The following is a 16579-nucleotide window of genomic DNA, read 5'->3' on the forward strand; positions in this document are numbered from 1 at the left end:
ACTTACATCTATTGGCATAATGCAAAATAACAAGGATTGAGTCCTGTTTAAGTTTTCGTGACATTTTGCGATCTTACAATGGCTGTTCATGTTTTTCTGGGGACAGATTAAAGGGAACATATGAGAATGGAGGGATGGAGATAAATAGGGTGCCTAGAGTAGACACTGCCTAGGAGCCTGGAGCACTTCTTTGCACAGCCTGCAGTTCCTTCAATACACCCTCACTAATCTTTATATGTGTGAAAATGCCACGTTACAGCCCAATTATACTTCTTCAGTCTCTAGTGAGATGTAACTAAATGTGTACAGCACTCCATCGCCCGTTCATGCGTGCATGGTTCCAGAGCATATACATAGTGCAAAAACATGCAAGATACACTTTGCAAACAGGCATACATACTGTACAACTCAGTACCAGGTCCATAAACTCTATATACATGTATTTCCCAACATAATACAACTACAAGGAAAGCAGTAAAAGCTCTATACCACTTACACACAAAACTAGTGTTCATTTTCAGTAATAGCTCTGGAAACTCTTATCTGTTTTTGTGGTTAATCATGGTAACAAATCTCATTATCTTTCTATGTAGAGAGAGAGAAAATACTTTTATGGCTCTTCCCATCAACATTAAACAAAATGTATACTGCAATATCAAAAAGGGTACATTGCCCCTGATGAAATGATCTTGAAATCAAGGTACAGTGGGCATGATTCAGAGATGGACGCAGTACACATCGCTGCTGCGCCATTGGACACAGCAGCAATGTGTATATATGTTAATGTTGCAGGAGATTTCTGAAGCAAATAGACACCTGTCAGCATCTCCGATCCCAGCAATACGTCCGAAGAGGCAGCATCAGATTACCAGCATCGGCCATCTGGGTAAGCTGAATCTTACTCAGACTGGCCAACTCATGCCTGCTTGCGAAGCCAGGAAATCTGTGCCCTCTGACGCAGAGCCTGGCTTCGGTGCTCCGAGAAAAAGGGGGTGACACACTGCCATTTTTGGGAATGCAGGCTGGTGCCACCCCCTCCCCTCAACACCTGCTGCTTGGGGGCACTGCGTCACGGAAGACTCGTTCTGCGCATGCGCAGGCGCTCCACCATCGGAAATATATGCAACAGTTTGGTTTACATACATTTCTGAATCAAGCCCAATATTCGCAATAGCTTTTAAACCCAATCTCGCAGTAATATGGTTTAATGAAGCTAAAACAATACTACAGGAAAAATGCTCTGTATCTAAAGCACAAACATATGGACATGGACCTGGATCTTACTGTACAAAAAAACTAAATATATAATATAGCATTATGTTCTTTTAAAGCAGTGAAAATGTTTTTGAATGTATAATTACCTGCATATGATTCGAGCATCAAAACGTAGCTTGTTTGACAGCACATTTTCGGTTAATGTTGAGCTTGTTTTTATTCTATTAACAAAAGTATAAGGTTACAATCCCCACAAAGACTGTAGTTAAAAAATAAAATAAAAAATAAATATACAGTTTATATCCTACCAAAAACAGAACTTCAAATGCACTTTTATCAGTTTCTCTCCAAGGGATATTTGGTGTACTCATTAATGGTCATTTAGGAACATCAAAAAATGCAGGTGTGTAAAACAAAAGCTATTACTTTCTCCTTTGTGCAGTGATTTTTGAGCAGGTGTGACATGGATTACTGCAGCAAGATAGCATTTAGGGGGAGATTTAATAAAGCTTGGAGAGAGATAAAATTGGAGATAAATAGCAGCAACCAATCAGCTCCTAACTGTCATTTTTCAAACACAGCCTGTAAAGTGACAGTTGGGAGCTGATTGGTTGGTGCTATTTATCTCCAATTTTCTCTCTCTCCAAGCTTAATTAAATCTAACCCTTAGGGGCATATTTAATTAGGTGCGAAAAGCTGAATACTCTTCGCCGTCATCGCTGGTTCTTCATGCGAAAAAGTATTGCACGCGTCCTTGCTTATCCCCATATTCAATTAGAAATCAGTGAAAACGGTACCCGGCGAAACACAAACAGGCGAAAAGTGCTGTCAGATTTGGGGAAATCAGCCTGACACCCCCCACCAAAAGATGCACTAACATTGGGGATCATGGTAGATGCCCCCGAATAGCCCTACTGAAGCTACTTGGGGTACTTAAATGCTCTCAATAGCTGCTAATTAGCGTCTTTGCACAAGTGGTGAAGAATAGGTTTTAGCAGGGTTTTTTTGGAGAGAATAAGTAGTCCCAGCAAATTTGGGGTACATGAAAATGGTGCAAGCATGGTTAAAAATCACAAAAGTTTTAAAAAACGCACCTTCAGTAAGCAACTGTAATCATTAAAAACACCTCCCCCATACTTCCAGACCCCCCCAAAAGCTTATTTCGCTAGTTTTTAAGTTTGTACCCCAACTTAGTTTTTTTTTGCCCCCTTTTTCAAAGTAATTTTTGGGTTGTTCTTCAAAAAATGGTAGCCTTTTTTTGGATGCAGTTATCCTTTGGGGACCTGTCCCAAGGGTGCAGGGTGGTTTCCCCACTTTTGCACCCCAAAACCGCAATTCTGCACTTTTTTCCAGCAAGTCTCATAGGCAAAACTTTTTTGCCTATACCAATGCATTGACTTTCCGCACCGCCGAAAAATCGTCACGGGGATAAGTTTCCGCTTTTTGCACCTAATTGAATACGGCCCTTAGTGTGTTAGGAGCACATGTTTGTTCATTATGACTTGTGTCAGACATAGCTCACCTCTACCTATGGATATGTCTGCATAGAAAGGTGCATGCTAACATTTTACCATAATGGTCCATATTCTGCACACAAATCCAAAAATTGTCATTTATTTTGTGGCACAAGACAGTTCAATTAACTTCAAGGACTGTATACTCTGAATATCTCATGTTAGCTCAGTCTAGCAGGAGACTACAAAACTATTGTAACTAAACAAAATAGTCCAGGTGTTGACACTGCATCAGAGGACAAGGTAACTTGGCACTTGCACACTAATTTTATGGGAACATCTTTTGCTCAATTTACAGAAGGAGCGTTTTATAATAGAAGTGACTGAAGGGGTGCATAAAAACCAAGCTATTCAACATTTAGTGATGTGTAGGGTTATAGCTGTGTGTGTGTATAAAAGCAGGTGTTACTGGCAGTGACATATAACATGCACATTCTAGTCTAAGAATACATTTGTAAAATAATGTATAAAGAGGCTGCTCACACAAATATTTAAACACCAGCATAGGGACAGACTCCATTTATCAGAGGCTTTTGAATAACCTGCAGAGTGTGTTTAAATTAAATTCTTCTGGTATATAAATTATTCACCACATCTCATATTATAATATTTAAAATAAATTACCTCAGAACTTACAAACAGTCACCAGATTCTAGATTCCCATTTTAGTTAACATTTATATAGTGCTATGCATACTGTGGGCCTGATTCTGAGATGGACAAGTCCAAATTTGGATGCTTCTCACTATTTTCTGGACACTGCACACGCGCAGAAAACCTCGGTCTGCACAAGTGTGTAACGTAGTGTCCGCAGTAACAAAGAGCTCCATATCAGATGGATCTCCAGCAGACAGACAGGCTTTTTTGGGTGGCAAATTGGAGGCTACCTAGCAGATGTACTGAATAGATGCGTCTTGGGGGGTGTTGTGGGCAGCTGGGCCAACTTGTGTTTGAGGCATGCAGATAGAGATGGGACGCTTGTATCAGACAGATCTATTGCACTCAGCATGGGGTGGGTGCAAATGCCAATGCTAATGAGGACGTGTGCAGAGAAACACTGGGCAAGCACGTATGAACATGGCCGGATACTTACATAGAAGGTAGTGTTAGTGTGGATAAGTAGTAAATCGGGCAGCCGCAGACATCTGCATATGCCAGCACTTTGCTCAGAATCAGACCCTATGAGCACTAATTAAGTGTTCGATGTAAGTTCAACTATAGACTGCACAAATGTCCCATTTATATTGCTTTAATGTGCATATGCAGTGAAACAAATGGAAACTTGAAGTTCAAAGTTCAAATGGAGAGCTGGATTTGAGGCAAATAAACGCAGGTTATACATAGTAGGGAACTATGCAAGCAAGTATAGTATGCCTCCTGGAGATGGGCCTATTTAGAGTAAGGTGCATCACCATATATGCCTCATTTGCATCTCCTAAAGGCTGATGTACAGATACTTGCATTCAAAAATATTCATAGATTTGTGGGTGGTTGGTAGGTGTTGCAATGCCACATCCTGTGGAGGCACATATCTCCATGGTGAGCGGCATAAAAATGGCACTTCTCTAAATGAACCACCCAACGTCCGATATTGGGAAGCATAGTTCTGCTATGTCCCCAGAAACCTCTTATAAGATGGCTAGTGATTGCAAAATGCTCTATAGACGCATAGGTCACCCCAAAAAAAATTCAAAATGGGTGGGTCCCTGGGGACGTGCTCTGTTGGGATTGGCTACTGGTTAAATGACTGATGTCTCCCTGGGTCAGCTGCAGAGAGGACTATAAAAGTGGAGGAGGAGCCAGTCCTTTGACGCCTTTCCTGGAAGCAGCAGCTGCGGGACCGGCACTACAGAGACAGACGGCTTAGGAGTTTTACACGGAAGGCGTCCTCGGCACCCAGGCATGAAGGCGGCCCCAGCACCCTAGCAGCACAGAAGGCTGGCGGACCTGGCACCCGGCGTGAAGGCAGCCCCAGTACCCTAGCAGCATAGAAGGCTGGCGGACCTGGCACCTGGCGTGAAGGCGGCTCTGGCGTAAAACAGGCGGCTACACGAGGAGCTGAGGAGAAGAAGACTGTGATACTCTGCGCGTGACTGCACTCCCTGACCTGGAGGAAAGTGTTTAATAAACAGATAGTGGATGGGGTGCCTTTAGGTGTGGGCTCAGCTAATAATGCAAACAGAGTGGGGGCTGGGAGTGCCGCAGAGGCTAAAGGTACCTACACACTAGACAATGTGCTATCGTGAATGATTTCCCTTGAACTCTCCCCGGCAGCTTCCCAAGTGTCCAAGTTGACTAACGATCTATCATGCGTCCTTAATGATTTCCAGTGCGTCGTGTACGAGATTGGCAGATATTGCCTGCTGCAGGCAAGATCTGAAGATACGCCGGACGACCCGCATTGGCAGGATATGAATATACGATGGGTACGCACATTGGCATCGTTATCATGAGTGGACGATTTGCACATATTTTGCATGATCTGTCTTTCTGATTCGTCAAAATCGGGCAAATCGTTCTAAATATCATCTAGTGTGTACGTACCAACACTCTGCAATCAATCAATGTGGCTGGCTTGCAGACGTTGGGAGGGTAGCTGAAACTTTGCGAAAATTGGGTTCAGTGGACCCACTTTTAGTAAATGAGTGGGTTCCACAGGACTGTCATTTACAGTATTACTCATAATATCAGCAGAATACCCCCTACCTATCCCCAGCACTGTCTGTCCCTAATCCCTTCCTTACCCCCCAGTACTGCCCTAGCTGCTATCTATGCTTATCCCCTCCCTACCCCCAGCAGTGCCTGTCCCTAACCCACTCCTTGCCCCCAACTGCCACACGCCCTTCCCCCTCTATCTCACTCCCTGCCCCCTGCCTCAACCCCCAGCTCTACCCCAACTGCTGCCTGCCCCAGCTCTTATCAAGCTGCTACCTGACCAGCATTGTCCCAATCGCTGTCTGCACCTACCCCCTCCCTAACCCCAGCACTGCCTGCCCTTACCCCGCTCTAACCCATCTCCCTCTCGATCTTTACCCACTCTACCCCAACTTCTACCTGTGCCAGCACTGTCCCACATGCTGCCTTCTCCTTACCACCCTCTCTGCTCCCAGCACTGCTCCAGTTTGCTATGTGAGATCTCCCATGTGGCTTACGTGTACATTACTGCTCTTCTGCCTGGTCAGCAGAGGAGGAGCTGTATAAAGTAGCAATGCAAAACTCACCTTCTGCGACAGCTCCTTTGACTCCAAAGATTTCCCTGGGAAAATGACACCGCCACCATTTTCCCGATGATATGCACATGCACGATAGACACTAGCAATGTGCCAGAATCCACACTGCATATGTGCCAGCGAGAGGTGGAGGTGGCACTTGGACACTGCACATGGGCCCCCTACCCTTATAAGCCGCCCTTTGCAGGAGAGAGCATACTGTGTAAAACAGCTAGACTTGGGAGCAGTGCTTAAAGTGGTCCTAGAGATGTGGTGGAACTCATCCCCCCCTATCCTCTGCGCTATCTTAATAAAGGGACAGCGCGCGTCGTAGGCCACAAAAGGGGCGTGGTCTGTAAAGAAAGGGGCATTGTCACACAATAGTATCCCCGATTCAAATTACGCCACACAGTTGCACAATCTTATTCACAATACACCGGACATAGTGCCCCTGATTAACATTACACCACATAGTAGTGTCCCTTATTCATGTTATCATGCACAGTAGTGCCCCTTTTACACAATGCCCACATTAGTGTCCCTTATACACAATGCCCACAGTAGTTGTGCCCCTAATACAGATAATTCTCACAGCAGTAGTGCCCATTACACATAATGCCCACAGCAGTAGTGCCCATTATGCAATGCTCACTGCAGTGGTGCCCCTTATGCAGTGCCACCAGTAGTGGTGCCCCTTATGCAGTGCACACATTGGTTGTGCTCCTTATGCAGAGCCCACAGCGGTGGTTCCCCTTATGCAGAGCCCCCAGGAGTGGTGCCCCTTATGCAGTGCTCCGAGTGGTGCCCCAATTAGTAGTGCCCCAGTGGTAAGGCCATTATTAGTGCCCAAAGTGGTAATGCCACCATTAGTAGTGCCCCCAGTAGTAATTCCCTCAGTAGTAGTGCCCCCAGTAGTAGTGCTCCTTACAAAAACAAAAGTAACACACAATACTTACATTAAGCCCCACTCCTGCATCCGCTGCCATCCGACTGGCTGCTCCTTTGAACGATGGGAGAGACGTCATGACATCTGTACCATAGTGCCCACTGTGGGAGCCAGAAGCCAGACTCAGGAGTGAACTCCAACCTCCAGCTGTCGCTGAAGGGAAGGAGCCGGGCATCCACTGGTAACAAAATCTCAGCGGCCGCCCATCAACTCCCTGCGGCGCAGGGCTGACTGACCAGGTAAGGTGGGCTGGAGGAGGCGGAACTGGTTCCGTCTCCAAATAGAACTGATGGAAAGCAATCTTGCCCCATTCTGGCCCACTCTAACCCCTGCTTGGGGGCCAAATCGGGCTACTTATAAGCGCTCTCCAAGGAATATGAGCCCACAGTAGAACACCCTCTTATTTGAATAAAGTGGAAACTTAAAATGGGTATCCAAAACTTGATGAGAGGTAATTTTTAATTGTGCTCAGCAGGCTTTCAAATGTAGTTAATCGAAAGTTAAATGTGCGTAAGGTGTATAAAGGAATAGATATCTAGCAAAAAAGAAAATAGTGAAAAAAAGTATTGAAAAATAACAGCGAAAAAGATAAGAAAAGAGAGAAACTACCTGTTTATATATTTGAAGAATGGTGCAGAAGACATAGCCAGAGACATTACAACAAGCATAGGTAAGAAGAATCAGGAAACACTGCTAATACAGAAAGAACAGAACAGAAAGGGAAAAATTCTAAGAAAAAAACAGTTTATCAAGGACGTGCACACACAAGATTCAGCCTTTAAATATCCCAAACAGGTCATACACAAATTTTCCTAAGGGATCAAATGGACGACTGTTTAACGTGCGGTGGTGAAGTTAGCTGTGTTCACCATATACTTAGTGAAATAAATAATGATTTATGCAGCACCAGCATACAGAGTACTTTACAACTGGCTGCAAAGAAAGGAATAAAATAAGGCTGGGTATAATGACGTAAGAGAGCCCACTTGGAATTTACAATCTATAAGAAAAACAGGATTTTATACCAGAGGATAAATGCCACAGATTAAAAATTTGTCCAGCCAGACCACAATGTAATGTAATACAGTGTGGTTAGTGGTGCATCCGTCGCCCAGTAATGTTAATTTAGGGATTTGTTTGAATACAGAAAGAGAAGAAATATTAACTTTCTTGGAATCTTAGCTGCCCACTGTATGTATTAAACATCTATACATTTAATGTTTCTATTTGAATGAGTTCCACTAGGCCCCAGCTGCATTTAGGTTAATATAATAAAAGAGTTGTCTTAAGTGTTGGCCCGTCTTTGGTAATACACACTTCCAAAAAATTAACGGCGAGGGAATCAACTAAATAGGTGAATTTAATGGGACTATCCTCAGCATTATGGATTTAAATGAGCAATTTAAATACTCTTCATCCCCTGTCCATAGTATAAAGAGGTCATCAATATAGTGAAAAAAGCCAATATATTTGCAGAAAGCACAGGTCTAGAAAAAAAAAAACACAAATGTTCAGTCATGAACATATAAGAATTCACCAGATCTGTCTCGTGGGAGTGTGGCTAAACCGCTCTGCGATTCTGAGTAATGCGTACGGAGAATGGAAGCCTGTTTGTCACAGATCTCTTGCATCTAGCATGGGGATGGTGCAAGTGCCGATACTAATGGCAACTATTACAGAGGTAGGCGTAAAATCAGTGGGCGGTTCCGGCTTCTGCTTGAAGACACACGGATTATCGCATTAGCTGTACGGAATCTCGCATTAGCATAAGGAAGCAAATATGTCTTTTGCGGCTTCAAACAAAAACAGTCACTGTGTCTGACTCAGGCCCAATATCTGTAAAATAAGAGCTTAGTGATTTAAGCATTTGGTCTGCAGCTTAATGTCCTGAATAATAGTTTGGTCACAAAGGGCCTTATTCAGACCCGCTCGCAAGCGTGCGCACTGCGCGAGCCCCGGAGCGAGAGAGAAATCACTTGTTCCGGCGCTCGCATCCAAAAGGGGCGATATTGATCGACAGCTCGCCCCGTTTGGTAGGCGGGTCGGGGATGGGGGAGGGGGGTGGCTGACCAAACGGAGGTTCCCAAAGGAACGCTTGCCGTTCGGGGGTGGCCCTACTGACATCACGAGTAGTCAGTAGTCAGTAGTGAGCTTCCGGCTCTACTAGAGCCGGAAGCTCACTGGGGCTTGCGGCAGACAAGACCCTACCAAAAGGGTCTCGTTGCAAGCCCGATGGCCACGACCATCGCGACCATCACCTGGCCGCTCGCAAAAGCTGTGGGTGGTCACCCACAGCTTAGCGAGCGGCCAGGAGGCCGGCTCCAAAAAAAAAAAGCCGCTCTGATTCGGAGCGAGCGCTCTAAAAGAGCGTCCGGCTCTGAATCAGGGCCAAAGTTTGCACTGTGGAAAACCTCATGATATGTCTACATAACAGTTGAAATTAGTATTTACTGCCACTATACTTTAAAGGGAGATTTCATCTTCGGGTGACTAATATATTGGCTCCAACATTCCCTCATTTAATTTTAACTATATACCTTGCTTTTAAATGCTGCTTTATTTTATTGGTTTGTTAAGTTGCTTTATCTGTAAGGTTTTTATACAATCCAGAAATTACTTACTACCTTTGTCTTTGGATATTACACAGATATGCTCTGCCCTCTGAATTGAATACAACTGTAACTATAGGAGGTGATCTGTGTCCTATCCAAAGGCAACACAAATAAATAACTGTCAATAGCATATAAATACTGAGATGCACATAATGAAACTTAAAACTTTTTGTGAATTGTTAAGTGAATAGTGTGGAAATGTTCTCCTGTATTACAGCAAACAATCAATCATTTAATACAAAAGGGAAATCAATGATTTCCTTAATACACACTGAATGTTATAGTTTGCTACCAAGTTAATTACAAATAATAAATGCAATGTATAACTACTTGGTCTCATGTAAGGTTCTCTTCTTGAAGCGGAGAGGGGCAGATGTTGGGTCTCGCTGTGAATTACTCACAATGGATGTGGCTACATTTTGTTCTGGATCACTAATAACAGCCCTAGGAAATAAAAAAAACAACAACACAATGTGTACTTTCAGCATGAAAAGCAAAATGCTGACTTTGAAATTATAGTAATTAAAAAAGACATTAAATATGATCAACCTATTAACTGAATAAACAAGGTTTACAAAAATAGGAAATTTTCCACTATCTGGTATAATTGCTTGCTAACGTCACTAGCTCATTAATCTTCATAATGTGATTTTTGGATGGACAATTAACTATTTTCCCTTGTTGTGCATTGGATAATATAAAAGGTAACATGGTACTACTAGTTTTGCAACAGCTAGGCATGTAATAGTTAGTAAAAACTATCACCTCAACCATTTATCTTAAAGGCCCTCGTAATAACGCAACTAAAGACGGCCATACATGGTGCGATATGCGACGCGATGGGGGATCTGACGTCCGACATATCGGGCGGTCCCCACAAACGGTGCGATCGGGTGGCCGACCGCCCGATATGCCGGCTCCCCCCTCCTCCACCAGCATAGGATCGCACATTGCATCCCCACATCGACTGAACCTGCAGTAAGATCTGTGGGTGCGATGTACGACCCCATGGGTGCACGCACTATCCGATATCCTGCCCATACACGGTACAATAGAGCAGCCAAATCATACCAATCCGTCGGATCAGCTGATTTATCGCACCGTGTATGGGCACCTTAATACCAAAGATCTGCTCCCTACTGAACTGTATCTATGTATTTGCATAAACAATAGTAGAAATATAAATTCATATACATTAAGTAAAATTACAGTATTTAAGTTTGTGGATACACACATTGTATTTATGCATTACTGTCACATTCTCTTTATGCTCTTAAATCAGCAAGGTTGATGTAACGGTCACAGCAGTGAGATCTTGAGTTTGATTCCCACCATGGCCATAACTGTGTGGAGTTTGCATACTCTCTGTGTGCTTGCATGGGTTTCCCCTGATCACTCCAGTTTCCTCCCACAATCCAAAATATATACTGGTAAATTAAATGGCTCTTGATAAAAATGGACCCTGTAAGGTGTATGTGTGTAAGGAATATAGGGCCTGATTCAGACCCACTCGCGAGCGGCTGTCCGCTCGCAAGTGGGTCGATGGTCTGCACTGAGCATGCGCACGACGGAGGGAGCTCCGTCGTGCGCATGCGCCAGACACGACGAGCGAAGGACTTTCCTTCGCTCGTTGTGTCCGATCAAAGGGGGCGTGCTGTCAATGTTGATTGACAGCACGCCCCCTTTGGTGGGCGTGCCTCCCTGACGGGGGCGTTCCCACGGGAACGCCTCCCGTCAGAAGCCGGCCCACTGACATCACTAGTGATGTCAGTGGGAGTGATTTTGGCTCTGATAGAGCCAAAATCACTCCGGAGCTTGCGGTTGAAAACCTCAACCGCAGGCTCCGGCTCGCAATTTCGATGGTCGCGATGGTCACGACCATCGCGGCCATCAAAATGCACTCTCGTATAGCCTGTGGGTGGTGACCCACAGCTATACGAGCGTCCAGGAGGACGCTCCATGAAAATGGAGCCCGGCCCTCATGCAGAGCGTGCGCTCTGCTCAGAGCGTACGGCTCTGAATGAGGGCCATAGATTGTAAGCTCCACTGAGGTAGGGATGTGAATGACTAAATATTCTCTGTTAAACGCTGCAGATAATGTATGCACTACATAAATAACTTAGTAAAAGCTGTATGATCTGGCACAAAGGACCATTATACATTTTTTCAAAATTATAAACTTCTAGGTAGCTCAAAAAATACCTATTCTGGTGTTATAAGGGTATAAATTGGAATTAGTTAAATTGGGTTCTATTAGAAAAATAAGCTTATGTTATAAACATACAGTAAGAAGAGAAACATTTTTTTCTTAAAACAAGTACTGCTTGTACTGTACACATTACTCCATAATACATCTAACTGGTTGACAAAGAACATAGATTAGTTAAAAAAGAAATAACAAATGTACAACATATGTAAATAAAACTGCTGTGAAATTTTAGAAAGTAAATGGTGAAATAAAATAAAAGTATTATTTTTATTAATGGGATTTATGAAAGGCGTTGAAATACCGACACCTATCATATTCCTGATGCCGGAATGCCGAGGACGTCATCCCGAATGAAGGCGAGTTCGGGGCACCCTTAGCGTTAGCTGTGGGGGGGGGGGTTAGGTTTAGGGAGCCTAGCGGGGTTAGGGTTAGGTTTTGGGGGGAGATTAGGGTTAGGCACCCATAGGGAGAGGTTAGGGTTAGGCACCCCCCCGGGAGCGTTAGGTTTAGTGAGCGGTAAGGGGGGGTTAGGGTTAGGCACTGGGGGGGGTTAGGGTTAGGCTAGGGATTTCTGAAAGGCGTCAAAATACAGACACCTATCATATTCCCGACGCCGGAATGCCGCTGATGTCATCCCAAATGAAGGGGAGTCCCAGGCACCCTTAGCGTTAGCCGTGGGGGGGGGGAGGGTTAGGATTAGGGAGTCTAGCGGGGTTAGGGTTAGGCCCACCTAGGAGGGAGGGTAAAGCTGGGTACACACCTAAAGATTTTCTGTCCAACCATCCAACTAGTTGATTGGTTGGAATGAAAATCTGGTAACGTATGGGAGTAAATGATGATCAGCAATTTGCTCCTAAATGCCGGAAAACAGATGAAAATGGTCATCAGACAGGTTTTGTTAAATGTTTGATCTAAATAATTTGTACAAACAACATTTTTTGTCCATTTTCCGGCGTTTGGGAGCAAATTACTGATTGTCATTTGCTTTCATACCTTACCAGATTTTCATTCCAACCAATCAACTAGTTGGCTGGTTGGACAGAAAATCTTTAGGTGTGTACCCAGCTTTAGGGTTAGGCCCCCCCCCCCCTGGGAGGGTTAGGTTTAGGGAGTGGTAAGGGGGGGGTTAGGGATAGGCATCACTAAGAGAGGGTTAGGGGGGGGACAGGGGAGGTTACGGTACTTAGGGTACTGTTGCGATCTTGATCCTGTCGGGCATCCGTTGCCGGGATTTGATCCAGCGGCTAACAGCCGCCAGCATTTCAATCCCATTCCCTCTTAGATAACACAATTAAAAAAAGGGGTATTTACTCAGTGCTGTAGGTGGGGAAGATAAAACAAATAAAAGAATATAATAAAAGAGTGAACATCAGCTTATAATTGAAAATGTAGGAATGGTACATAATGTGTCCAGAAAATTCATACATGTCTTTCTCTGGATGCTATATGTACCACTTCCCCATTATCTATGATTACTGCATATAATCTATTACATTATGTTACAACTATATATTTTATTTAATTCTATTAAATATTGGTCTAAATAAAGAGTAATTGACAATTCATAAGCTAATGTTCACTCATGTATGCTATTATTTCCTCTGATTATTTTTTTACTTGTAATATCTCAACACTGTCTTCTTTAAAAGTCTTATTTACAGTAAATAACATTGGATACACTAAATATCTATTTAATAACAAATGGACATAATTTGAATCATGCATAAAAATACATATACATTATACATATATCTCTAAAATCATTTAAATCTGCTTCATTACTGAATACAAATCACATTATATAGTAAATATTCCCATGGATATCAAGCTAAAAATATATATACTTTGACTTAAGTCTGTTGGGAACTGCAAAAAAGTCCCGTAAGAGAGTTGTCTAGGTAATTGTCTAGATAGTTATAACAAATATCTATCCTGCAGAGGTAAAGTGTTCTCAGTAGCAGTACCTCTACTTGGTATAAAGTATATTTAGTTGTTACACACACAGTGTTCCATGCTTAGCCATTAAAAAAAAAAAAAAAATCAAAATTGGCCTGTCTGTGAAAGCATCAGTTCAAACTGTATTTTTATGCATGATTCAATTTATGTCCATTTGTTATTAAATAGATATTTAGTGTAACCAGCGCTGCATTATGTTACTAATGTTTCCAATTAGTTGGATACATTCTTGAGGGATTGTTATTTATTATTTAGTTTGGGGGTAGCAAATCTCCTGGAAATTGCATGCTGCAGGTGCAGTTAATCATTGACTGAATTTGGTTGTCCAGCGCAGGCCACCTTTTCTCTATTCTATAATGCTAAAACTGGTGCAAGGCATGCTGGGATGTGTAGCTCAACAACAGCTTAAGGGACGCTTATTGCCCACCCCTGAAGGTATCACTTCCATTATTCTAATGCTGGCCACACACATAACGATATTTTAACCAATCTAGCCGATTCCGACACATTGGAACTACAGATTGTGTAAAATATGGCCAAATCCTGAGTAAATTGTGAGTCCCCACTCACGATCACGATGCGATGCGCGTCCCCGCTAGTCGCACATCACATCGTCAGATCTGCCGTGCAGTAGGGCAGATCTGACAATCTAGGAGGCGATGCACTGTGAAAGTCTGGATGCAGGAGAGATAGTATGAAGATTGGACACCAAATTGTGTGCAGCTCGTGTGGAGAACTGCCGGGGAGAGTTTCAAGGGAAATCGTACACATCAGCTTTATACTGTATATTTACTGTGCCTATAATATATAAGGGCTTGTAATATTGTTTTTTTCTAAACGTTTTATTTTCCACAGAAAAATAAAATATTTACATTAGTATGTATCTTTTCCAAGTAGCTGAGATAGCAAACTATTTAACCAGCATCTTCCCTCAAAGTTGTTATAATTTATTTAATAATAAGATAGGTTGCAATATAACAGTGCATAATGTAACTCATAGTTTTAAGTGGGTGATTAAATTGGCGTCCCTCCTCATGGTGAGGGAGCATGGCCTCGCGGGCAGGGGGTGTGGGGTTGTGATCCGAAACCACGTTGTAGTCAGTCCGGGGGTCCTGGAGATGGGACTGGTCCTGGGGACTAGTCTGTGTGCAGTGCTGGCTCTCTCACTGTGTCAGGAGCCGAGTGCTGCATGTAATGCTACAGTGCAGCACCCGTCTCCTGTCACTGAGGAGGCATCGGGTGACACCCGGGTGTGGCCCGCACCCCCCCTTGTGATGCCACTAAATAGATGTAGATCGGTTTAACTAAGCTACACTTTACAAATTACATAATACTGACTAAAATTTTGTTTTATTCATTTTATTAATCAATGTAAAAATTCGGACAATATTACTACTTCATATAAAGTAAGATTCATCAAGCAATAGTGTCAATACTCATCTTTTGTTTAATTGTATTCTTTATTGGCTTTAATAAAAAAGCAATAGCCAAGTTATTTTCATTCCTTGTTTCCTTATGAAATTATTAAGCTAATGCTGTAGCCAATATAGTGTGTGTCCTACTCACACTGCTGGTATTATACTTTCTCTCTAACCGTAGAAATCAGTTATTATGATGCTTAAAAGAGACGTTTATCCTGTGGTAAACACAGCGGATCATGCGTTGTTTGGCTGCAGCGTCTTCTGGGCAGTAGGTTGAGCCCATGGATTCTGTACTATTTAGAGTCATATAAGCCAACGATTGACGTAATGCGCAGATGAAGAACTGGACAGAACTGAGCTCTAAATCACAGGCGTAACTTGCATTCATTAAAACAGGGGCAACTATCTCAAGATACGTGCCAGTTGGTAGCAGTAGAAAATGTCACATACACTTTCATCACACTTGTGCCCATGTTTTTAACCATGTATTTTATTTGCAAATTTATTTGATTTTAGATATAAATAAAACTGCAAAATCCTCTGTAATACAGCAGGAAAAAAAACGCCCCACCTCGGGGAATGATGATAAAATCATCAATCAGTTTAAAGCTGTCCCTGACCACCAGCAAATAACAGAGCTGTCTCAGGCGCAAATGCATGTTACAAATTTTACATTATATGTGACACAGCTAATCATAATCAAACATGTCAGAAAGTGCTTTTAATAGGTGCCTATTGTTAAAATGATTAATAAAGGTAGTTCACTTAAACAGGGATGGAAATGACCTATACAAGGCAGACTTCCTGACTTTAACTATAAAATAATAGCTTGCACTCAGCTGCATAACAAATGTAAATAAGCTGTCAAATATCACAAGTTCTGTTAAATAATATGGACTTGTAAACGCACATGTTTAAATGTTATTAGTAACGGTTATGAAAGGGAGCTTGTATTTCAGGTATCTTTTTCCTTACTCATGGACAGACCAGAACTGACAAAACAGATACAATAATATAGTTATAAGTACTTTGCTAGCTTTCAGATTCCCTTAAAACAAATTAGAACTGCTTAGGCCAGTATTTACCAAACTATGCGCTGCGTCTCCCAGGGGCACCGCAGCACACTCACATGGGTGGTCCATTTCCAAATCAAATTATTTGGGAATGCATGGTTGTAGGCTGTGCCGGGCACTGCTTGTTAACCACAGAGAGACAGCATGGCCATTTATACAGGCTACCTCTGCACTATATGTATTCAACAGCTACTCCGATCACTGCTCCAGAAGCACTCATTCCCCTTTGGACCTCGCAGTCAACATCCCGTCACCTGTGACCTGTTGTTTGTGCCAAGCAGGCTCTCCCTGGCAGTGGGCCATTCTAGGTGGCCGGCCATGATGGAAGGTTCCCCAGGCGCTGCAGAGCATGAGTTCCAGGTCTGATTGGGAGTTTAGAAAAACAGAAGCCACCTTATTTCCATAGCTACAAGTAGGAAGCCAAC

The 16579-nt window shown here is 43.0% G+C and overlaps 1 protein-coding gene across 5 annotated transcripts in view; it reads right to left on the reverse strand.

Annotated features, from left to right (window-relative positions):
* Positions 1-16579, reverse strand: part of CAPS2 (calcyphosine 2) — a 118894-nt gene that overhangs the window by 67885 nt on the left and 34430 nt on the right. For all 5 annotated transcript variants that reach the window (XM_088452475.1, XM_088452472.1, XM_088452474.1 and 2 more), the window contains 2 exons: positions 9826-9939; positions 1362-1436 (listed from right to left, as the gene is read on the reverse strand). In XM_088452475.1, the coding sequence (XP_088308601.1) occupies positions 1362-1436; positions 9826-9939 (189 nt within the window). The remainder of the gene's footprint in view (positions 1-1361; positions 1437-9825; positions 9940-16579) is intronic.

The sequence above is a fragment of the Taudactylus pleione genome, unplaced genomic scaffold (assembly GCF_031769625.1).
Source record: "Taudactylus pleione unplaced genomic scaffold, aTauple2 ptg000038l, whole genome shotgun sequence".
Lineage (NCBI taxonomy): Eukaryota > Metazoa > Chordata > Amphibia > Anura > Myobatrachidae > Taudactylus > Taudactylus pleione.